This window comes from Talpa europaea, assembly GCF_964194135.1.
Source record: "Talpa europaea genome assembly, chromosome: 9".
Lineage (NCBI taxonomy): Eukaryota > Metazoa > Chordata > Mammalia > Eulipotyphla > Talpidae > Talpa > Talpa europaea.
The window spans coordinates 64,210,254-64,234,434 of NC_140076.1; the positions used below are offsets into that span (position 1 = coordinate 64,210,254).

The following is a 24,181-nucleotide window of genomic DNA, read 5'->3' on the forward strand; positions in this document are numbered from 1 at the left end:
GAGAACACTAAAAAATTCACAGAAAAACTAAAAAAACCCATTTAGTAGGAGGTTACAAAATCAGTACACAATTATCAGTAGCCTTCCTATATGCAAACAATCAGTCTGAAGAGGAAGAAATTAAGAAAACCATCCCATTTACAATTATATTCCCAAAAATGAAATACCTGGGTATAAACCTAACAAAGGTGGTGAAAGACCTATATAAGGAACACTGTTAATAAAACACTGTTAATAAAAATCTCAATGGTCTTCTTCAAAGAAATGGAACAAATATTGCTGAAATTCATATGGAGTTACAAAAAGCCGCAAATAGCCAAAACTCACCTGACTAAAAGGGGGAAGAACAGAGAGTATTACACTCCCAGATGTCAAGCTATACCAAAAAGCTACAATAATAAAAACAGCCTGGAACATAACAGACACAGACCGATGGGATCAAACTGAAAGCCCAGAAAAAAAATCACACATATACGGTCAACTAATGTACGACAGAGGAGCAAAGAATATACACTGGAGTAAGGAAAGCCTCTTCAGTAAATGGTGCTGGGAAAACTTGGACTGTTACATGCAAAAGACTGAAGCTAGACTACAATCTCACACTATACACACACACACACACACAAAAAAAAAAAAAACCCTCAAAATGGATAAAAGATTTAAATGTAAGCCCTGAAACCATAAATTATATAGAAGAAAACAAAGGTAAAACACTTCATGACATAAACCTCAGAAACATCCTTGAGGACATCTCTACAAGCAAAGTAAACAAAGGCAAAGATAAACAGCTGGGACTACATCAACAAAAAAAGATTCTGTACAGCAAAAGTGGCAGTAACCAAAATGAAGACACCCTACTGAGTGAAGAAAGTATTTGTACACCATACAGCTGATTAGGGGCTGATAAGATCTGCAAAGAATTCACACAACTCAACAAAAACAACCCAGTCAAAAAAAAAAAAGAGGGCAGAAGAGCTAAAAAGACACTTCTCCAGAGAAGAAATGCAAATGGCCAACAAGCATATGAAAAAATGTTCAACATCACTTACCATTAGGGAAATGCAAATCAAAACCACAATGAGATACCACCTCACACCTGTGAAAATGGGCCCCATATTAAAAAAAAAAAAATAGAAATGCTGGCAAGCATGTGGTTAAAAAAAAAAAAAAATGGAGCCCTCTTATATTGCTGGTGGGAATGTAAACTGGTCCAGTCACTATGGAAAGATCTGTGGAGGGTCCTCTAAACACCAAAAATGCATCTACCATATGATCCAGTGATTCCACTCTGAGGAATCTACCCAAAGGACACAAACATACTAAGTCAAAGGAATCCTGCGCTCCTATGTATACTGTAGCACTATTTACAATAGCCAAATTATGGAAACAACCCAAATGCCCCAAAACAGATGAATGGATCAAGAAGATATGGTGTGTATGTGTATACATATATACACACACACTATGGAATACTGCTCAGCGATGAAAAATGTTAAATTCATGCCATCTGCAGCAACATGGATGGAGCTGGAAGGTATTATGCTAAGCAAAGTAAGTCAGAAGGAAAATAAATATATGGTTTCACTTACATGTGGAATACAGAGAAACCAGAGAGTAAGAAAAAAGACAAAACTGCATACAGCAGAGAAAGGGGAGAAAAAGGGGACACAAATGGAGGGAAGAGCACAAGAGTTTGTGATCACAGGTGCTATGGTAGTAGAACTATGAGGACTATACCTGAAAAGTTAAATACTGTACAAAAATTAACAACAATGTAAGAAATAATTTAATGATAAGAAACTATCTTCCCTCTAGATGGTTACCTTCTATAGCACTAACATTTTTCTTAGTCCCTAGCATAACACTGGGAGCATGCTAAGATATGACAAAATGTTTGTTGAACCAATGAATGAAAAAATGGAGGAAGAATAATGACATGCTCTTCTGGTTTTTATTCTTATGGCAGAATTTTAGGCAGAGATACAACTTTAAGAATTATAAAACTCAGCAGCCTTATTTTAAAAAGGAAACTAAGGACAGAGAAATTAAATGACTCTCTTAGGCTCACTATGTGAATCAAGTCTTAAACTTGAAAATCATCCGTTGTGAGGGGAGACTCCAAGTATGTCTGTATATATTAACCTCATGTATTGGGCTAGGCTAGTCATGCTATGAAGGCAAAGATTACTCAAGCATAGCCTGTTCTCTGTTATTTCCCCAGCATTCCACACTATGATTGATGTCTACTAGATTCCAAATACTATATATTAAATATGTAAAGGGGGTGGGTAGAAGGAAGGAACCTGTTGATTAAACAACTTTGATTAAATCAGATCAGATCAAACTTGGAATCAGGGTCAAAGCAAGTATTACTTTTCTTTTGTACATAATTTTATAGAGATTTATATATCATCATGCTTGTAAAAAAATGTGTGCGTGTTTCAATAAAAATCTATTTAGTAAACAAATGAAAGACCAAAGTACCCAGTTCTGGGTAGGTAGCAAATCATTTCTGTAAAGGATGAATGTGAACTATTATCATTACAATGAAAAATTTTTTTTAATTTCAGAAGAAAATGGTGAAGAAATGTATGAAGATGTATACAAAACAAAGAGCAACTACCCAAAGTGAGTTGACTTCATAATGATGGTGCTTCTCTTAGTCTAGGAAAACCAGAGTTTAAGAAGCAACCCCTTTTCACAGACACAGACACCCACCACCATCTTTAGGGAAGATTTATAGAGTGGAGATAAGCAATTTGAATTATACATTGTGGTCAGCAGAACACTTGCAATTGTGTACAATCACCTGCTACAAATTTCACACTTTCTCTTTTAAGAAAATGCCCATCTCCCAGAATAGAGGGCTTAGATATTATGTTAGGAAATAAGTGAGGAAGCAAAAGTAAACATCAATACAGCCTGTTTTAATTCTGTAATTGCTTTTCCAGGAAGAAATTAATGATTGTGACTTAACTGTGTCTTTGCAAGTTAATAAGACCAACTCTGGGATTTGAGTTTAATAATTTAACATTATCAAGAATATTTATTGGGCCTCCCAGGTGGCGCAGCGGTTGAGCGCTGGGTTGCGAAGCTGCCCGCGGCCTCTGTGGCGCCGGTTCGATCCCCAGCGGCTCCCCGGCCACCGGAGGAGGGTCCCACATGGCGCGCAGACCTCTCCTGCCGCCCGCTGCTCCCCTCAGCAGTGTACTTCGGTCCTTCTGCCTGCTCTGCTCCCCGCTCTGGCTCTGGTGAATTCTCTCACCCTCCCGCGCTTCTGACTGTACCCAGTGCATGTATAAACAAAAACAAACAAACAAACCAGCAAATAAATAAAGCATGCCTCTATTTAAAAAAAAAAGGAATATTTATTGTGATCACTTCAAAATATATACAAATATCAAATCATTATGCTATATACCTGAAATCAATAAATGTAACATGTCAGCTATATCTCAATTTAAAAAAAAAAGACAATCTACTAAGAGATAAACCCTCATTTCCAATGTAACAATATTGGGAATAGGAGTCTTTCAGAAGCATAGTTGCTTTAGGTAAACATGGGTGAAAATAATGATTTTTCCAAGGGACCGAGAAATAATTACAAAGAAGGAAATTGCTTCTGCCAAGCACATTTGTTAGCTGTAAGATTATGACAATTTCTCCTAAAATAGCCACCTTGAAAAATAAAATGTTAGGGTCTAGCATTGCCAAATCATATGTTGTATATGTCATATATTGGGTACTATATGTGTGAAATAATGTCTTAAAGTGTCCTGGGATTGTATGAGTTTCCATTCTATGGAAATGGTTATATGGTGTCATTTTTTTTTTAAGATTTATTTATTTATTTATACAAGCACTGGGTACAGTCAGCAGCGCTGGAGGGTGAGAGAATTCACCAGAGCCAGAACGGGGAGCAGAGCAGGCAGAAGGACCGAAGTACACTGCTGAGGGGAGCAGTGGGTGGCAGGAGAGGTCTGCGCGCCATGTGGGACCCTCCTCAGGTGGCCGGGGAGCAGCTGGGGATGGAACCGGCACTGCAGAGGCCGCGGGCAGCTTCGCAAACCAGCGCTCAACCGCTGTGCCACTAGGGAGGCCCTATACAGTATCATTCTATGGACATCAGTGTGTTGTTAATTCTAGGACATTATGAGTTGGGTCTTAGAGAATGCAGCCATCATTTTAATTGTACAAATCAAAAAGGACTTTAGCTTGTAACTCTTTTCATTGTTTTGCCTTTCACATGCTGCTGTCCACAGGTCTTCTTCATAACACTGCCCACCTGACATTCATTTTATGTCCTTAAGATATTCTAAGAAAATGTGAAATGAAAAAGAGTATTTGTTCAAATGGACATTATCCAAGTTAACTTATTAGAGGCACACTGTGGAAAGGAAAGTGGTAATGGTCAAGAGCAGTTTGGTCAAAAAAGGCTTGAATATTGAAGGGAAATGGGCATCAGTGCTGTTATGTGATGATATAGGTATATCATTCCCTACTCCAGAAATCCCTTCAAAGCTGGGTGATGTGTGCTACTTCATTTCAGCACCTATCAACAGTTTAGAAGGCTGATAAGGCATTTTCTTGCTCTTCCTGGGGTGGAGTGTGTTTTGGGAATGAAATAGAAACCTCTAGTTCTTTTTCCTACAAAAATCTTCCATTTCAAATTTTCTCTCCAATATTGTTACTTTTTCCCCTACCTCCTCTTAGTTTAGATGGAAAAGAAGCACTTAAAAGACTGCAGAGATTCTTCAAAAAAGAAAAGGATAGATTTAAAATGAAGAAAACCAAGTCAAAAGAAAATGTAAGGTAAAATGTCCCTTTTTATTTCTCTTCCTAGGAGAGAATTAGCAGGGTCAGCCTGGTAGTTACACAGCTTGCTGTTTGCCATTCTATTCTCAGATAGTGAAGGGGAATCAGAAACTAAAGCCAAAGGCCCTGGTTAACACTTGTCTCCTCCTTGCCAATTTTCTGAGTGAACCACACCCACAGATATTAATGAACTGCTGATGCCCACTTTGCAAAATATCTGTCTCAAAAAACCTAGTGAATAATGTGTTGCTTGAGATATAGCAGCTAATCTTTCTGAACATGGCTTTTTTCCTTAACCCTTTTGTGTCTTTTGTCTATCAGGAGTGCATTTTCCATTTCGCTGCCTGATTTACGTAAGTGACATCTGCTTATTGCTGGTACAGAACTACTCAGCATTGCTATATTCAGGAGCAGGGAAAGAGAAGTAGTAATCTCTTTTCTGCATTCCACATTTAATGAAAAATTGATATATCAAAATCAAATAGGATACTTTACTTAACAGTATTACTTTGGGGAGGTACTTAACGTTTTTAAGTACTTACTTAAATATACCAGGTCTCTTTAAAATCCCAGAGAAAGAGCTGTTATTCCTTTTTAGGGAGGCACTAGGACTCACATCCAAACTCTAACAACCTGAGATTTGTACTCAAATCTCTCAGGTTATGAAGTGTGTGCATTTTACATTATACCATATAGTCACTTGAAGTAGTTGATGTCAGATCACCCTAATTAAGACATAAGTTGAACATGATCCCACCACAGTACCTATACTAACTGAATCAAGCATGGATCATGGAAATATCATTTGCCCTACTATTAAAAAACAGTGCACAAACACATAGAATGCTCTCTGTACGTGCTCAGTACGTGCTCAGGTTGAATCTGATAAAAGTTTTGTTGTTTGTTGGGACTTACATCATGGCTTTCACTCTTACATGGCAATTCAATTAGTAACATATATAAAAGCTGGTAAAAGCATGGGTCTCCCCAAACATGGAGAGAAGACCAGTAGGAAGATGGGAACCTAGTCTAAAAATGTTTCAGCAACTCATATTTTCTGGAAAACTGCATGAAATCAAATTGATATATATGTATATGTCTGAGACATTAGATCATGTGTTCTTCAATCCTTCCAGCCTATCTGTAACTATGATCAAATTTTGGTAAAACAGGCTTGGGGGTGCACCTGGATAATTAGGTAATTGTGTATAATTTGAAAAGTCAGAGATTATATAAACCTTCCTTAATAATCCATTTTGGTCCTATCTTGATCCTAGAACTTAGGTCTCAGGAAGTTATTATCTACGATGATGTGGGCATACATGAAAAAGGATCAAAGTAAGTCAATTTATCTCTTTGGTCATCCCTACTAATATTTAAGACATTCAGGCTTGTTAAATATGGTCAGAGGACCATCTCTTCAGATTCTAGAAGACTGGATAAAAAATCTGTGTCAATCTGTGATATGCTCCCCCACTCAAAAGGGAAAGCAATCAATGACATAGATGTTCTAACAGTCGTAGGTGAATCAGTAGTCACTGAAGCTTTGAAATCTCTTATCTTTCAATACGGACACTTCAAAGTCCTTTCAGAACAACAACCTTATTTAATAACCTCCTATGTACAAGACAGTATGAAAGGTAGCAAGCATTAACCGACAGAACCTCTGTTCTCAAAGGCCAAATAATTATACTCTATCAAAAAAGACACCATTCTTAAACTTGATACCTCTACCTCTCTCCAGCTATCTTTTATCAGTCTGTTCTCTCTCTACTAAATGGATGAAAACAGAGATCTCCTCAACGTATCGTCAGTTCATCTTTGTAAGGTCACTGCAATTGGGCTTCTTTCTATTCTAGTCATACCAGTGAATTTATTTTCAGTAAGATCACTAACATCTTTGTTAAATCTAGAAGATAACTTTATTATATTACATAGTTTCTCTATATCTTCAGCAGCTGATCATGTCACCTTTCAAAGAAAAAAAATGTGAACTTTTCTCTACATTTCCATGTTGTAGTTCTTATTACTCACCTTCTACTGTTGCTCTTAAGTGTGTGTTTGTGTGTGTGCATGAACTCATGTGTACACTCCCATTTTGTAATCTATCTTCATCTCTTTAAAACCTGTGTTACATTTCCACATGGAAAAATGTCCTAACATAGTTCCTGTTTTCCCCATTGTTCTGCAATGCCATCTGTCATATCTCATGTCAAGATCATGTGTTAAAATATAGTTGCAGTCATACAGGTGAAAGATCATCAAAATGTGTTCTAGGTTATTGAAAAAAGGGAGAAGAAAAGATATTTCAAAGGAAAACTTAAGTAGATATCTTAAATTGTGAAATCTGGTAAAAACTGTATTCACTTCTTTATTTGCCAGTAATACAGGCACTAAAGACATACTAGCTACATGAGAAATAGTTTATGAATAAATGATACTTACCAAATCACCTAGCCCTATTAAAGCCTGACCAATTTCTTTTTCAAGAGATAGAATACATCTTCTGTAATTTGGCCTCAGAGGAGCCAACGGCGAAAGGCATTTGTAGCAGATGGAACACTGATGGAAAGTAGCAGAATGTGGACTAAGAGAGTGAAGATGATGTTGGAGTTCTTCTAAATTTGGCTAGTTTGCATGCCAGGTTTTGGTATTAGATTAAGCTAAACAACACTGCATTAAATTACTGCTATTAATAGAAAATCAAAGACTTCTGCTTTAAATTTCATTTACTTTTGTTCATTAGACTAATGAGTCAGCAAGGGAAGGAAGGGGGGGATCTTGAAGAGGACTCTGAACAGCTTCTACAGCGTGGCACTAGTGTGACCTATAGCACATCCCCTTACTTCTGTGGACCTTAGTTTCCTAACCTGTGAGATGGCAACCACATTCATCAACCTGTCAAATTCATGAAGCTTTCTAACTGGATCTTTAGAAAAGCTAAAATAAGTTTTGATCATAATGTTCACATGATTGGTATGGGTTTAAAATGTTTTCACTTTTATGAAAGATTAGGCAATGTGTACCCAAAATGCTCATACTCTTTACTTAGTAATTCCACTTCAAGCAATTAGCACTACTGAAAAAAAGGCAAGAAAAAAAGTAAAAAAAATAAACTTCAGGGCCTCCCCTTGTGGCGCAGGCAGTTGAGCACAGTGCTGTGAAGCTGTCCCCAGCCTCTTCAGGGCGGGTTCAATCCCGGCCAGCCAGCGAGCAATCCACATGGTGGGGCAGACCTCTCCTGTCTCACCTGCTGCTCCCTTCAGCAGTGTGTTTCAGTCAGTCTGGCTGTGCTGTTCCCCACTCTGTCTCTGGTGAATCCTCTCACTCTCCCACACATCTGGCCTATACCCGGGTTCTTGTATGTGTGAACAAATAAATCTTTAAAAAAAATAAACATCATGAAGTTATGCCTTTCTTAAGGTTATGATTAATGTTGTTTAAAACAACCTAAATATCCAGATTATTTTCTCATATATATTTTCTTACATGCTATACTATAGCATATTATAGTATTCAACATGACCTCTTATCTAATATTAAATACATGCTAAATATATACTAATTTATACTAATATATAATAAATATATACTAATAGTATATATAAATTAGTATATATTATAAATATATATATTATATAAAATATATATTATATAAAATAGTATATATATTAGTATATATAAATATATACTAATATATACTAATATATAGGACATGTAGAAATGCTTATACTGTGATAGGTGGGAAAAAACAGAATGCAAATTATGTGTCATGAGATCAATTCAGTTTTTAAGTTTTTGAGAAAATGTTTAGAAGGGAACCTGAATTCCTTCAGAGGTTAATTATGTTTGTCTCTTTACTTTTGCTTCCTTTATCCTTCTGCTTCCTTTTGACCTACTTTTTTTTAAAATACACAGGGTGTATTGCTTTATAATCACTAGAGAAAATAAACTTTCAAGTAGGCATTTGCCTTGGCTGTGCCCCACCCTCACAGCTGTAGTTTCTTCCAAACAAGTTCATGTACAAATTCTCTTTGAGCCCTTGCCATGTGTTGGGTACTATCTTCAGGAACTCAGAGTAGAGAAAGAAGAGAGAACATTAGTTTAAAAAAAAAAACAAACAAACAAGCATTTGTGGAATTTGTTGTTACAGACTCCAAAAGTAATAGATATTGAGAAGAGGATAATAAGAGATCCCTAGACAAGTCCAGGAAGGTTTCTTTGAAAGCCTAACCTAAGCTTTCTAATGATGATCAAATGCTAACTCTTGACATTCATTCTGTTGGACACTTGTGACCAGAATCTGAAGGTAATGACCACATAGTATCTTTGAAAATCGCAAAAGTTCTTCTGACATAATATCCTGATGGTTGTAATTTAGCCAAGGAAGAGGTATTGCAGTAATCAGATGTATAGACACTATATGCATACAGATGGTCCTGGTTGGCCTCTAAAGTGATGGGCATATTGGTGACTTTGTCTAACCCTGGAAAAAGTGTTTTAAAGTGGCAGATATGGTGAAAGACCACAGACTTTGGAGTCAAATGCACCTGGGTTCAAAGTCATTAGTTTTGTGACCATCTCTCTAGTCCAATTCTCAGATCATCTCTTTCTTCCTTTGCAAAGCTTTATGCACTACTTTAAAGGACTGCTGAATGCTTAGTGTGAAAACCAAATTAGTTAACATACGCAAAATGTCTAAGAGCTGATAAGAAGGTACTAGCGCCTACTTCAACTACCCATCCTTGCATTCTTCCCCCTTCACCCTCCCCAGGGCAGAAATTGTGTCCTATTTGATTTTATTCTTTAAATTTTTTTTTATTTTTATATTCTCGATACAATTGCAACCCCAATTTTGACCCCAAACCCTCCTTTCCCCGCCCACCCCCCACAAAGTGTGTCTCTGGTTCATTGTTGTTTGTTGATTTTGATTTTTTTCTTTCTTATAGTTATTCTTTTTCCTGGTCCCTTATTTAAGTTTTCTATATTCCTGTTATGAGTGAGACCATCCGGTATTTTTCTTTTTCTTTCTGGCTTATTTCGCTGAGCATGATCCCTTCTAGCTCCATCCATATTGCTGCTTCTTAATTATTTTTTACTTGAGGAAATAGTGGGGTAATCCCATCAGATATTACCACCATAGTGTACCTACCAACAACTCAACCATATTCTAACATCATAGATCATTGTGCTTCCTTCCTTCTTTGTTCTCACTCCTCCCCCACCCTCCCCGTTGATGCTACCGTTCTGTAGTCAGTTATCAAGGGTTAATTTTTCAGCTTAGCTTTATCTGACAATTTAGTTACTTTATATTCCAAATATTAGTGACACCACCCAGTGACACCACCATCCCTGCATTCTTTTCTGCCCAGACCCACTAGTGCTAACACGGATCGATCTTTGCTCATGGTGAAGACTAAGAAACAGAATATCAGACAGGAGACAAGTGTGATCTTAAGCAGGTTGATCTCTTGTTTGTGGTTTCAAAGTTGGATGGCCACAGGTCAACGGTCAGTAAACTATGGCTTGAAGACCAAGTACAACCTTGCTATTTGTTTTTGCTGCAAAAGCAGACTTGAATAGCTGTCATAGAAATGGTATGCCCTCAAAGTCTATACTATCTGGCTTTACAAACATCTTCAAAAAATACTTACAATTTTTTAACATTTTTGTGAAACATAATTGCCCAGAAAGTAGTGATGGTCTCACAATTTTAGCTCAATCTTAATCTTGCTCAAAACATTTTCCTCCTTCAATTATGCTCAGTGAAATAAGCCAAAAGGAAAAAGAAAAATATAGGATGGTTTCAGTTATAACAGGAATATAGGGGAACCAAATAAGACATCAGTATAAAAAAATAATAACAGTACAAAACACAACAAAGCAAAAACAGACAATTATAAACCAGAGACATACTGAAGGGGAGGAGGAGGGAGAGGGATCAGAGAGCAGGAGGGAGGAGCACAGGGGACTGAGGTGATGATGCACGGGTGCCTTGGGGAAGGAAACTATGGGAACTACACCTGAGGGGGTGGGGGAAGCATTGTTGTTTAAAAATGGGCAATGATGTAAATAATAAAAAAAAAAAAAATTTAAAAAAACATTTTTCTCCTTCAGAGATGAAGATAAATTGAAAACATGGAAGCCCAAGTTTTTGACACCAAAGGAGAAAAAGGAGAAAAAAGGGGCTGTAGAATCAGAAAGGTAGGTCCACAGGTGCACTTACATTTCACCTTATCTGCCTTAATTTATACCTCCTACTAGTTGTATAACTGCAGGCAAGTCATTAAATTTGATTTTCAGGTTTCTTATTTACAAAAGGAGAGTAACACCTACATCACAGAGCAGGTGAGTGGATTAAGAGAGACAAAGAACATGAATATGTAAGGTGCTATACAATTTACCTTCATTATCATCATCTCCCTGCTTTTGGCAGATAGGGGGCAAATAAATATTTCAAGTCAGTCCTTATCAAATGATGAAAAACTTAGTCTTCTTTTAGTTTGTGAGAACTTTAAGACAGAACTTAAATAAAACACCATTTAGAGTTATTTCTACCTTCATTCATGTAAGTTCTCAGTTGGCTGTTGGAGGAGGTAATGGGTTTCACTCTCTCTGACACCTAGTGCTCTGTGCACCAGTCTTCCCCTCAATCACCATGACGTGGGGCAGAATCTGAGTTGCCTTAACAAATGTCTTAGAGAAATCCTTGTCTAAATGGTCATTGAGCTGGGAATACTGTGTGGTCTTGTCTCCTCTGGGAACCTGTTCAGAAACGTCTACGAGGGGACCCAAAAGTCAGACAGCAGTGTAAACCAAATCTAAACGCAGAGAATGGCTGGCCTTTCCCTTAAGTTTTTTAGACTTGATGTAAACTTAATTTTTCTCAAGTCAGAAAGATTTGCAGACTAGACTAGAAAAGCATTTTTACACCTAGAACTTCAAACTTTTCACACACAGTATAGCAAAACAGAATCCTAAGGAAATGCCATTGAAATTTCTGACCACCTTCTACCCAAAAAAGATTTTTAGTATTTTACTGTTTACATGTAAGTTTTTTAGGGAACAATTTTCTAGCATTTTTTTTCTTAAAAGAAATTGATGTAATAGTTTACTTTTATGCTCAACAGAGTAAATTTAAATGTGAAATTTGAAAGTGTGATATTGAGTTATCATTCTTGTAGTGTAGACTGATGTATCAATTTTTTTCTTGTTTTTTTCTTTCAAAATCGTTTCTACTGTAAGTTATTCCACCAGTAAGTATCTTTCTATATTTAGCCCATTCATTATTCCTGTATTAATTAAACAAGTTTTCAGGGAAAGTGGGGAAGAATATCCCAGGTAAAAGGTATTGGAATGACAGCCTACCTTCTAAGATTTTGCATGGAGACTTTGTATGTCTATGTAGACAGACAGTTGGAGAGGTAGTTTGGGGCCAGATCATAAACTGCCCTCTGTGCCATGGTAAGGAATTAACTTTATCTTATAGCAAGAGAATTGATCGTTTTACTTTTGATCAATTAAATTTTTGAAATATGACTCTGGAAGTAGATATGCAAACGGATTCATGTAAAGAGAGGCAAGATAGAGACGGCATTTTGGGCAAGAAGTGCTCATAGCCTGAAATATGGCAGTGGCTAAGAATACTGGACAGAACAAAACAGATATAAGACACACTCTGAATAAAACTGACAGGACATGCCTGGCTTTTTATTTCTATCACTATATTAATGTGATGTGGCATCAACCCACATGAAAAGCAGGAAAGAGAAGAGGGAGGAGGATTAAGAGTATAATCAGCTTCTGCTTTCAGGTTATCCACTTTATATACTGAAATTTTTGTGCATATTTTGTGACATTTTCTTCACTATATACTTTTCCAAACTGTATACTCCAAAATTACTCAACAAATAAGAGAGCTTTTTTACTGAGGCACAGAGACTTGTGACTCCCCAGTTAGGTTTGGAAACCTTAAGGTATAAGCCATTTACTCTCCACTGGTTTCCATTAAGTAATCCAAGGATGAGTAGGAATATTTGTAAATTTCCTTTCGACTCATTTTTTAATAAGTTAACCATGTTTCTAAGTCATATGTATAAAAGTTTAACTTAAATTGTTTAACAAATGTGTTTTGATTCTAGTCATCTTGCTATCAAAATTTTAAATTGCAGGGGAAAACAATTCATATTGTTTTGCCCAATGTGCTCCAGTGGAAATGTGTGTGTATAGTTGGAAGTTTATGTTATTTATATGAATTTACATATCACAATTTTATTTAAAAAATTACACACACAAAATTTATCCTGAAATGGAATGACTATAGACTTGGAAACTTAGATTTGTATTATATAATAGTACATTTAACCCTACTTGCATATTTCTTGGCAGTTTATCTCCTACTAACTTCTTCAGAATCAAGAAGCAAAACTTAAAAAAGAACAGACTAGAAAAAGAAGAAAAACTTTTTAGAGAAAAATTTGAGGTATGTTCTCAGAATGTAAAAATATTAAAGATGAGGGACCTCTATTCTAAAAGATACTGTGTTTTACCCCTCTGCCTCTTTGGGATAGACATATGATCTTTGACTAGAAGGCTATTATTTTTTTCCTGATGCATTTTTATATTCTAATGCCCTCATGCATGGTATTCTGACTGAAAACTGTAAGTTGTTCTTTAAAGCTGTTCTTCCCTAATTCCACCAAAGCTACTCTCTCAGCATACACAATTTTATATATGTATATAGACACATATATACATATATAGGTATTATATATATATCTCCATCCCCACCTATGATAACACTGATAAATTGTAACATGTATTTGTGTGAACTAAATTCTTGAGTTCCCTCTGAATGGGAAGACTGTCTCACTCAAGTCTGCTCCTCAACACAATATAAAAATACACACATTAGTGTTTAGTAAATGAATGACTGAATTACACATGAACACAACTGAACTACTAAATGAAACAATCGGAAATCCCTTAACTTCTTTTATTGTCATGAAGAGTTCATGGAACATTTCTCCTTAATTGCATCTTTCCATAATTCCAAAGTTCAAACAAGCTTCCTTTCTGATTTCATATGCTGTCAAAGTGAGAATTTATTTTAAAATGTATATTGAACATTTCCACTTTTCAGACACTGTATTGAAAGAGATAAAGTATGCATCCTGCTCATATTTTTTAGATAAGTCACTACTTTGCCTAAAATCTTCCAAAAGTTCCCTATTGCCAAGTGGATAAATACTAGGCTTCTTAACATGATATATAAAGACCTTTGTCTATCTGGTTTTACTTTCTCCCATTCTTCACCTTGCATTTGATGGCTGGGCAACAATCTACCCATAGTTGTGTCCTTTCTTTGTCCTACCTCCTCCTTCTCCATGTTTACTTGATCTTTCCCAACTGTCTGTAACACTTTTGCTACCTTCTCTGTCTAGCTCCTGTTCATTAACCAACACCCAGTTGAAGCATCTCCTCTAGGAAAACTTTTAAAGAAACGATTCTTCCTCTACATACCTTAACAAACCTATAGCTTATCACAAAACACTAACATTGTAATTATGTATTAATCAATGAGCTCCTAGAAGATAAGGATAAAAAGGTATTAGTAAGTTCATGTCTGTGTGCAGAGCAGAATAGGCCTCACTAGCCCCTTCTAAACATCCAATAATTGTTTTTGGAATGAACTGAAATAGGAACATACAAAAAGTTCTAATAGAAACTAACTCCAAAGAAGATTAGGGTTACTATATTTAGAAATTGTGATATGAAATGGTTTATTGCTGTTATTTGATAAGCTAAAAAAGCAACATTGCCACAACTGTTAGAAGACCCTACCTTCCATCTACTGCTTTTCTCCTATATTTTTGTGACTATCTTATATTGGTATGATTATGTAGGTATGAGTCCATTCTTCCTTATTACTGTGGCTGGTTTCCTTGATACAGCACTAGGAAAAAAGAAACCACTATGCTATTTCAATTACTATTGAATTATTCAATTATTCATAAAATAATTGGGTAACTCACTTGTGATCGCGGCCAGCTGGCGAGGGTCCCACATGGTGCTGCAGACCTCTCCTGTCTCGCCTGCTGCTCCCCTCAGCAGTGTATTTCATCAGTCTGCCTGTTCTGTTCCCTGCTCTATCTCTAGTGAATCCTCACCCTCCCGCGCATCTGGCCTATACCTCGGTTCTTGTATAAATAAATCTTTAAAAAAAAAAAGAGTATATGTAATGTGCCATTAAAAAAGTAAATTATATATGATGAAAATCTTCATGCAAGGTGAAGAGAAAAAAGGGTATTTCAGGCAGAGAAAACCACATGAGCAATCACATCAAAATATGAAAGGTACATGATATAGGGCCTCTCTGGTGGCTTAGGGGTTAAGTCTCAGTGCTATTCACTGTTGAGGTCTGAGTTCCATACCCATCCAGGGAGCTAATCCATTAGCTTAGTAGACCTCTCCTATATCACCTGCTGCTCCCCTCAGCAGTGTATTTCAGTAGATACGCCTGTTCTGCTCCCCACTCTGTCTCTGGCAAATCCTCTCACCCCCTGCATCTCTGGCCTACGCCCCAGTTCTTGTATGCATAAATAAATAAAAATTAAAAAAAAAAAAGGTACGGGATTTACTTAGGATCATCATATAACTTGATACAGCTTGAGTAAGAATGACAATATACAAAAAAACATGAATTTCAAGCTAACATGGACCTTATCCTGAAAGTAATGAAGAGTTTTCAGGACTTTATAAAAAAGAAGGTGGCCTAATAATGAGATCTGAATTTTGAGAACTCACTGTGTATATACAGTGGACAATAGCCAGGAAAGGGAAAGATGATCTGTTAGGAAGCTATTGCTTTGTTAAATGAAAGAAAAATCTATCTGGTGAATCAATTTTATTTGGTATAGGGTGATCTCATAATATGTCACCAAAATTCTGGACACTTATGAGGGTGGATGCAAGTATACTTGATCGTAAGTATTTGTAAACAGAAACATTATCTATAAATAGAAACTGTCCTGAGCAACAGGAAATGTTTGGAAACCCTAATTTGAGGATGTAGACATCTAAAATTTAAGATACATATACTGGAACTACTTTTTCCTGGTCCACGGATTTCAGTGCATTAGAAGATGGTGTATATGTAGATGTTAAGGCCAGTTGTTTATCACACAGGAAAAAGAAAAAAACACCCTGAAATAAGAAGTTCAATTTCTCATCAGTTTTTTTTTTTAATATGTGTGCTATAGATATATACAAGACTATGTCCACCTAGAAAGGAAGAATGGAAAAAGAGTGTCATCTAGAAATACAAGGTAGATAAGGCCATTATAAATCCTGAAGCACTATTAGATAAAGAGATTGTTCTCATTCCAACTTCTCCTTTTCTAGGTTTGGTTAAACTTAATTACTAGAACAGTTAACATGCCATCCACAAAAGTTAATTTATACCCATGTTTTTCAGCATTCTCATCCAACAGAATCCATCTACTACAATTAGGTAATGAGTATACAAACACTTTGAAAATGAAAACTAGCATTTTACTATTTCCTTAAATAGCATTCCTTTCCCTCAATATTGTATTATTTTCTATTCCCTCAGATGTTACATCCTCCACTGATTTTGTTATAATGAAAAAGAGAACAAAAACTATGCAGGCATATTCTGATTAGTAATTTTTCATTTCAGTATGACAAAGATATTACTGTTATCAATACAGCAGTGGCATGTTCCAATAATTCAAGAAATGGAATATTTGATTTGCCAATAACCCCTGGAGAAGAACTAGATGTCATTGATGTCACTGAAGAAAATCTAGTGATATGTCGCAATTCAAAAGGCAAATGTGAGTTCCTGACATACTATTCACAAAATTTCGAACATTAAAATAAATTTCAAAGCATTATCTCTGTAACTTTCAGATTAGTAATAGTGATTTTTTTTCAATAGATGGATATGTGCTAATTGAACATCTAGACTTCAAGTAAGTACTCTGATTTAGTATTTCAGAAAATGAATTTTAAATTTTAAATACTTTCGTCTCAAGGAAAAATTAGATATGCTATGATGCCCTTCTCTGCAATTTATTATTGTGTTATCTGAGTATACTATCAAATCTTTCTACATAGTATATATTGTTTTAGAACTGTTTCTTAAAATCATTTTTTGGCATATGATTTAGATGGGTAGTAGGTTCTTACCTCCGTCAGATGTTACCATACAAGACCCACCACCAAAGCGCCAGCATAATCCTCTACCATAGTCCACTGGGCCCCTCCACCTCTCACAGCCTCAGTTCTACTGTCTTATTTCTGGGTTTGTTTGGATTAGTTTTGCCTGTTCCTTTCTTTAGTTTCTTTATATTCCACACTGGGTGTAATCATCCAGTATGTCTTCCTTCTTTTGATGTATCAATTAGCATAATCCCTACAGGGCGTTTCAACTTTGTGCCAAGATATGGAACTCTCTGGGTATAGTGTCCCCCTGATTAACTATTAGATGGTACTCTCCAGCAAAGCATGGACTCTCCTGTTGCCAACATTTTAAAGGACTATAAAAACATCCCCCGAAGGAAAAGATGAACAGCTGGGATTACATCAAACTAAAAAGCTTCTATACAGAAAAAGACACATTAACCAAAACAAAGAGAAGCCCTACTAATTGGGAGAAAATTTTTGTACACAATGCAGCTGATAAGGGATTGATCACAAAGATCTACAAAGAGCTGATGCACCTCAACAAAAACAAACCAGTCAAAAAATGGGCAGAAATGCTAAAAAGACATGAAAAAATGTTCAACATCCCTCATAATCAGGGAAACACAAATCAAAACCACAATGAGATAACACCTTACACCAGTGAGAATGGCACATATTAAAAAAAACAGGGAACAACAAATGTTGGTGAGGATGTGGAGAAAAAGGAACTCTCCTAAACTGCTGATGGTAATGCAAACTGGTCCAGCCACTATGGAAAGCTGTGCAAAAGTTCCTGAAACTACAAAAATGGAGCTTCCATATGACCCAGCAATTCCACCCCTAGGAATCTACCCAAACACTAAACATTAATTCAAAAGGATACCTGCACCCAATGTTTACTGCAGCACTATTTACAAAAGGTTAAAATTGGAAACAGCCCATATGCCCAAAAATAGATGACTGGATCAAGATGATGTGTTATACCTACACAATGGAATATTACTCAGCAATCGATAAACTCATGCCAGTTGCAGCAACATGGACGGCACTAGAAGGGATTATGCTCCATGAAATGCCAGAAAGAAAAAGAAAAATATTGGATGGTTTCACTTACAGGAGGAATGTAGGGGAATGAAGTAAGAGATCAGGAAAAAATAATTATAATAAATCAAAAACCAAAATTAACAGGCAACTGTAAATGAGACATTCTGTGGGGCAAGGGGGAGGGACCAAAACAGGGTAGAGATTTTAGAACAGGGATCTCTGCATCCAGAACCCACCTAGAATGTGTGGAACTGGGAAAGGTCTGTCCCCACAGCCAGAGGTGAGTTGAAAAGCTCCTGTGAGCCAGGTCCCATCTGGCCTCCAGTTAGAGCCCAGAAGGGGATCCAGCCACTGCCAGGGCAGATCGCGGGTGCAGGGAAGTACCCTCCTGACTCGCCATTTTAGAACAGGGATCTCTGTGTCCGGAACCCACCTAGACTGTATGGAACTGGGAAAGGGCTGTCCCTGCAGCCAGACGTAAGCTGAAGGCCCCCACAGGCCAGGCCCTGCCTGGCAGAAAGCTGGAGCCCAGAGGGGGATCCAGTGATTTGGAGCCCAGCAGATGATCCAGCCACTGCCAAGGCAGTCTGTGAGATCTCAAAACCCACCTCTGGATTTAAACAAATGCAGAAGGAAGAGATTTTCTGGGACAGCCCTACTGGACATCTGGTATAACAGCATTGGACTCGATTAGACCACCAGTTTGAGTCCCTAAAGAGGGAAGTGAAAGAAATGCAGGAGATCAAAGGATTAATGGAGGAGCTAAAGAACTCTGGGAAAAGTAATGAAAGCAGAGTAGATGAAATGGGAGAAAGAGTAAGTACTCTCGAAGACACAGAAATAAAAAGAACTGAAACAGAAAAGGAAAGAGAAGTACGAAGGAAAAAGAGTGAAGAAAGACTTTGGGAACTATCTGACTCCATGAGGAAAGGAAATATAAGAGTTATAGGAATTCCAGAAGGAGAGGACAGAGACCTAGGAACAGAGAAAATATTCAAGGAAATAATTGAAGAGAACTTCCCGAACATGAAGGAGCGAAAATAGACATACAAGTAAGAAGAACACCAAACTTCCATGATGAAAGGAAAAATACAGCAAGACACATAATAGTAAAGCTCCCAAGTATCCAAGACAAGGAAAAAATAATGAAGCTGACAAGAGGGAAGAAACCGGTAACATATAAAGGAAACACCAATCAGGCTGACATCAGACTTCTCTGAAGAAACACTACGGGCAAGGAGAGAGTGGAGGGACATAGTCAACAGACTCCAAGACACAAATGCCAACCAAGAATACTCTATCCCGCAAAGCTTTCCTTCCTCTATGAAGAAAAAATAAGGAACTTCCCAGACAAACAGAAACTCTGGAATTTCATTACGACCAAACCCCCACTCCAAAAAATACTACAAGGAGTCCTGATGCCACAACCAACAGATGGAGGAATAAGAATAAAACAAGACCCCCAAAAACATTATTAAATAAATAAAACCAGAGAAAAGACAAACAGAATGGCAAATATAGATGCTAACATAGCAATACTAACTTTAAATGTAAACAGACTAGACTCTTCAATAAAAAGACAGAGTTGCAGGCTGGATTAAGAAACAAAACCCAGCCTTTTGCTGTTTCCAGGAAACACATTTAACTGCAAAAGATAAAAATAGACTGAAAGGATGGAAAACAATCCTACAAGCAAATGGACCAAAAAAGAAGGCAGGAACAGCTATAGTTATATCAGATAAAACAGATTTCAAACTCAAAAAGGTAAAAAAAGAGACCCAGAGGGTCACTACATTAGGATCAAGGGGACAATACTTCAAGAAGACATAACACTCATTAACATATACTCACCAAATGAAGGAGCACCAAAATATATCACACAACTATTATCATCTCTGAAAACAGACCTCAGAGAAAATACATATGTAGTAAGAGACTATCATATCACACCACTATCAACAATGGACAGATCAATGAGACAAAAAATAAGTAAAGACACTAAAGCTCTAAATAAGGATCTAGACCTCACAGGCTTAACTGACATCTATAGAACACTAAACCCAAAAAAATCTGAGTTCACATTTTTCTCAAGCACATACAGCTCATTCTCCAGGACTGATCACATACTGGGACTCAAGACAAACATCAAACAGATACACCAAGACTGAAATCATAGCAACCATCTGCTCTGACCATGAAGGCATGAAACTAGAAATAAACCATAAAAAGAAGGCAAGGAACCCTCCTACCTCATGGAGGTTAAAACCCACACTACTGGAAGACCACTGGACTAATGAGGAGATCAAAGAAAAAATTAAAAAATACTTTGAGTTGAATGACAAGGAGGACACACATTTTCTAAATGCATGGGATGTAGCAAAAGCAGTAATAAGAGGAAAATATATAGCAATACAGGCTCACATCAAGAAACAAGAAAGAACTCAAAGAAACAACCTAATCACACATCTCAAAGAACTAGAAAAAGAACAACAAAAAAACCCTAAAAGCAGTAGAAGAAAGAAAATAATAAAAAAGCAGAAATAAATGAAATGGAAACTAAAAAACAATCCAAAAGATCAATGAAACCAAAAGTTGGTTCCTTGGAAAAATACATAAAATAGACAAACCCCTAGCAAGGCTCACAAAGGAAAAACGGGAGAAAGCACAAATAAATAGGATCACAAATGAAAGAGGAGAAATCACAACAGACATAGCAGAAATCAAAAGAATCATCAGAAATTACTATGAACAGTTATATGCAAACAAATTCAACAATCTAGAAGAGATGAACAAATTCATACAACTTTATAATCAACCAAAGCTAGATAAAGAAGAAATAGAACACCTAAACAGACCAATTACAAGCAGTGAAATTGAAACAGTAATCAAAACCCTACCCAAAAACAAAAGCCCAGGACCAGATGGATTTACAAATGAATTCTACCAAATATTCAGAAACGAACTAGTGCCTATCCTTCATAAAATCTACCAAAAAATTGAGAAGGAGGGCCTCCCCAGTAGCGCAGCGGTTGAGCACTGGGTTGCGAAGCTGCCCGCAGCCTACGCAGCGCCGGTTTGATCCCTGGCCACCAGGCAAGGGTCCCACATGGCATGCAGACCTCTCCTGCTACCCGCTGCTCCCCTCAGCAGTGTACTTTGGTCCTTCTGCCTGTTCTGCTCCCCTCTCTGGCTCTGGTGAATTCTCTCGCCCTCCCGTGCTTCTGACTGTACCCAGTGCTTGTATAAATAAATAAATAAATAAATCTTTTAAAAAAAATTGAGAAGGAAGGGATAATACCAAACACATTCTATGACGCCAACATTACACTAATACCAAAACCAAACAACAACAACACAAAAAAAAGAAAACTACAGGCCAATCTCTCTAAGGAACACCGATGCAAAAATCCTCAAATAAAATTTTAGGTAACAGAATCCAACAATGTATCCATAAGATAATTCACCACGACCAAGTAGGATTTATTCCAGGGACACAAGGATGATTCAACATCCAAAAATCAATCAACGTAATCCAACATGTCAGCAAAAAGAAATATAAAAACCATACGATAATATGAATAGATGCTGAGAAAGCTTTCAACAAAGTCCAATATCCATTTATGATAAAGGCCCTTGAAATTCTCTGGATACAAGGAACATACCTCAGCATCATAAAGGCCATATATGATAAGCCTATCGCCAATATCATTCTCAATGGTGAAAAGTTAAAAGCATTTCCATTAAGATCTGGAACAAGGGCCTCCCCAGTGGCACAGCAGTTGAGCACTGGGTTGTGAAGCTGCCTGCAGCCTCTGCAGCGCCGGTTCGATCCCCGGTCACCGGGCGAGGGTCCCACATGGCACGCAGACCTCTCCTGCCGCCTGCTGCTCCCCCTCAGCAGTGTACTTCGTCAGTCTGCCTGTTCTGCTCTCCGCTCTGTCTCTGGTGAATTCTCTCACCCTCCCGCGCTTCTGACTATACCCAGTGTTTGTATAAATAAATAAATCTTAAAAAAAAAAAGATCTGGAACAAGACAAGGATGTCCACTCTCACCACTGCTTTTCAATATAATACTGGAAGTCCTAGCAAGAGCAATAAGAGAAAGACATACAAGGAATCCAAATAGGGAAGGAAGAAGTTAAATTATCACTATTCGCAGATGATATAGAGAACCCCAAAACCTCCACAAAAAAACTAATCAGTTTAGTAAAGTAGCAGGATACAAAATCAACACACAAAAATCAGTAGCCTTCCTGTACACAAACAATAAATCTGAGGAAGAAATCAAGAAAATCATCCCGTTTATTATTGAAACCAAAAAATCAAATACTTGGGACTAAACCTAACAGAAGAGGTAAAGGACCTATACAAAGAAAACTGTAAAACACTATTAAAAGAAATAGAAGATGGGCCTCCCTGGTGGTACAGTGGTTGAGGGCTGGGCTGTGAAGCTTCCGGCAGCCTCTGCAGCGCCGTTTCAACCCTTGGCTGCCCGCTAGGGTCCCACATGGCGTGCAGACCTCTCCTGCCGTGCCCGCTGCTCCCCTCAGTAGTGTATTTTTTTTTTCTTTTATAGAGGCATGTTTTATTAATTTATTTGTTTGTTCGTTTGTTTCGTTTATACATGCACTGGGTACAGTCAGAAGTGCGGGAGGGTGAGAGAATTCACCAGAGCCAGAGCAGGGAGCAGAGCAGGCAGACTGACGAAGTACACTGCTGAGGGGAGCAGCGGGCGGCAGGAGAGGTCTGCGCACCATGTGGGACCCTCCTCTGGTGGCCGGGGAGCAGCCAGGAATCGAACCGGCGCCGCAGAGGCCGCGGGCAGCTTCGCAACCCAGCGCTCAACCGCTGCGCCACCGGGGAGGCCCTCAGTAGTGTATTTTGACAGTCTGCCTGTTCTGCTCCCTGCTCTGGCTCTGGTGAATTCTCTCACCCTCCCACACTTCTGACTGTACCCAGGGCTTGTATAAATAAATAAATAAATCTTTAAAAAAAAAAAAAAAAAAAGAAAGAAAGAAAGAAATAGAAGACGACACAAAGAAATGGAAAGACATCCCCTGCTCATGGGTTGGAAGAATTAACTACCAAAATGGCCATCCTACCAAAAGCAATTTATAGATGCTATTCCAATAAAAATTTCAATGACATTCCAATAAAAATTTCAATGACATTCTTCAAAGAAACAGAACAAATATTGATGAAATTCATATGGAGCCACCAAAAACCCTGAATAGCCAAAGCTCCCCTGAAAAAAAAAAAGGAAGGGAATGTAGGTATCACACTCCCAGACTTCAAACTATACTACAAAGCCATAATAATCAAAAGTGTATGATACTGGAACAAGAACAGACACATGGATCAATGGAACCAAACAGAAAACCCACGGATTTATGGTCAACAAATCTTTGACAAAGGAGCAAAGAATATCAATGGAGCAAAGGAAGTTTATTCAATAAATAGTGCTGGAAAACTGGGTTGCTGCATGTAAAAGAATGAAGCTTGACTACTACCTGACACCATGCACAAAAACCAACTCAAAATGGATTAAAGAACTAGATATAAGACCTGAAGCCATAAAATATATAGAAGGAAATATAGGTGAAACACTACGTGACATACACCTCAGTAATATCTTTAAAGACACATCAAAGGGGCGGAGCAACATGGCGGCGAGGAGACGCTGCGAGTAAGATCTCCCATTAAAAAAAGTTAATAGGGAGGAAAAGCGGCAGGTCCCAGTGAGAACTGGGACACGGAAGATAAACGGACGACTCCAGCAAACTGCCCGAAGAAGAAAGTTGCCATAAAAGAGGACGAGAAGGGAGGGAAGCGCAGAACCCTGCTCCCCTCCCCCGCCCACAGAGGCGGCACTCTCCGACCGCAGAGACCAGGGAAACAACAAACCAAAACGCCCAACAAGAAAAACGGATGCAGCAAGCGGGACTATGAGTGGAAAGGAACTATTTCAGCCACCACACCCCGTGAACGGGAGCTGAGGCGAACCCTGCAGGATCCGCCGCGGAGGTGAGCTCCACGCGCCATTAAAAAGAGAGCCCCGCCCACCAGGAGGAGACCAGCACCAGCACACAGCCCCGGCCGCCCGGTAAGCTTG

The 24,181-nt window shown here is 37.8% G+C and overlaps 1 protein-coding gene across 1 annotated transcript in view; it reads left to right on the forward strand.

Moving 5' to 3' along the window:
• Positions 1-16,815, forward strand: part of FYB2 (FYN binding protein 2) — a gene marked incomplete at its 3' end in the record, with an annotated part of 51,690 nt that extends 34,875 nt beyond the window's left edge. The window contains exons 11-18 of the mRNA XM_084242365.1: positions 2,571-2,628; positions 4,714-4,812; positions 5,137-5,168; positions 6,093-6,153; positions 10,933-11,019; positions 13,204-13,297; positions 16,517-16,673; positions 16,778-16,815. Coding sequence (XP_084098491.1) covers positions 2,571-2,628; positions 4,714-4,812; positions 5,137-5,168; positions 6,093-6,153; positions 10,933-11,019; positions 13,204-13,297; positions 16,517-16,673; positions 16,778-16,815 — 626 coding nt within the window. The remainder of the gene's footprint in view (positions 1-2,570; positions 2,629-4,713; positions 4,813-5,136; positions 5,169-6,092; positions 6,154-10,932; positions 11,020-13,203; positions 13,298-16,516; positions 16,674-16,777) is intronic.
• Positions 16,816-24,181: the final 7,366 nt, after the last annotated feature.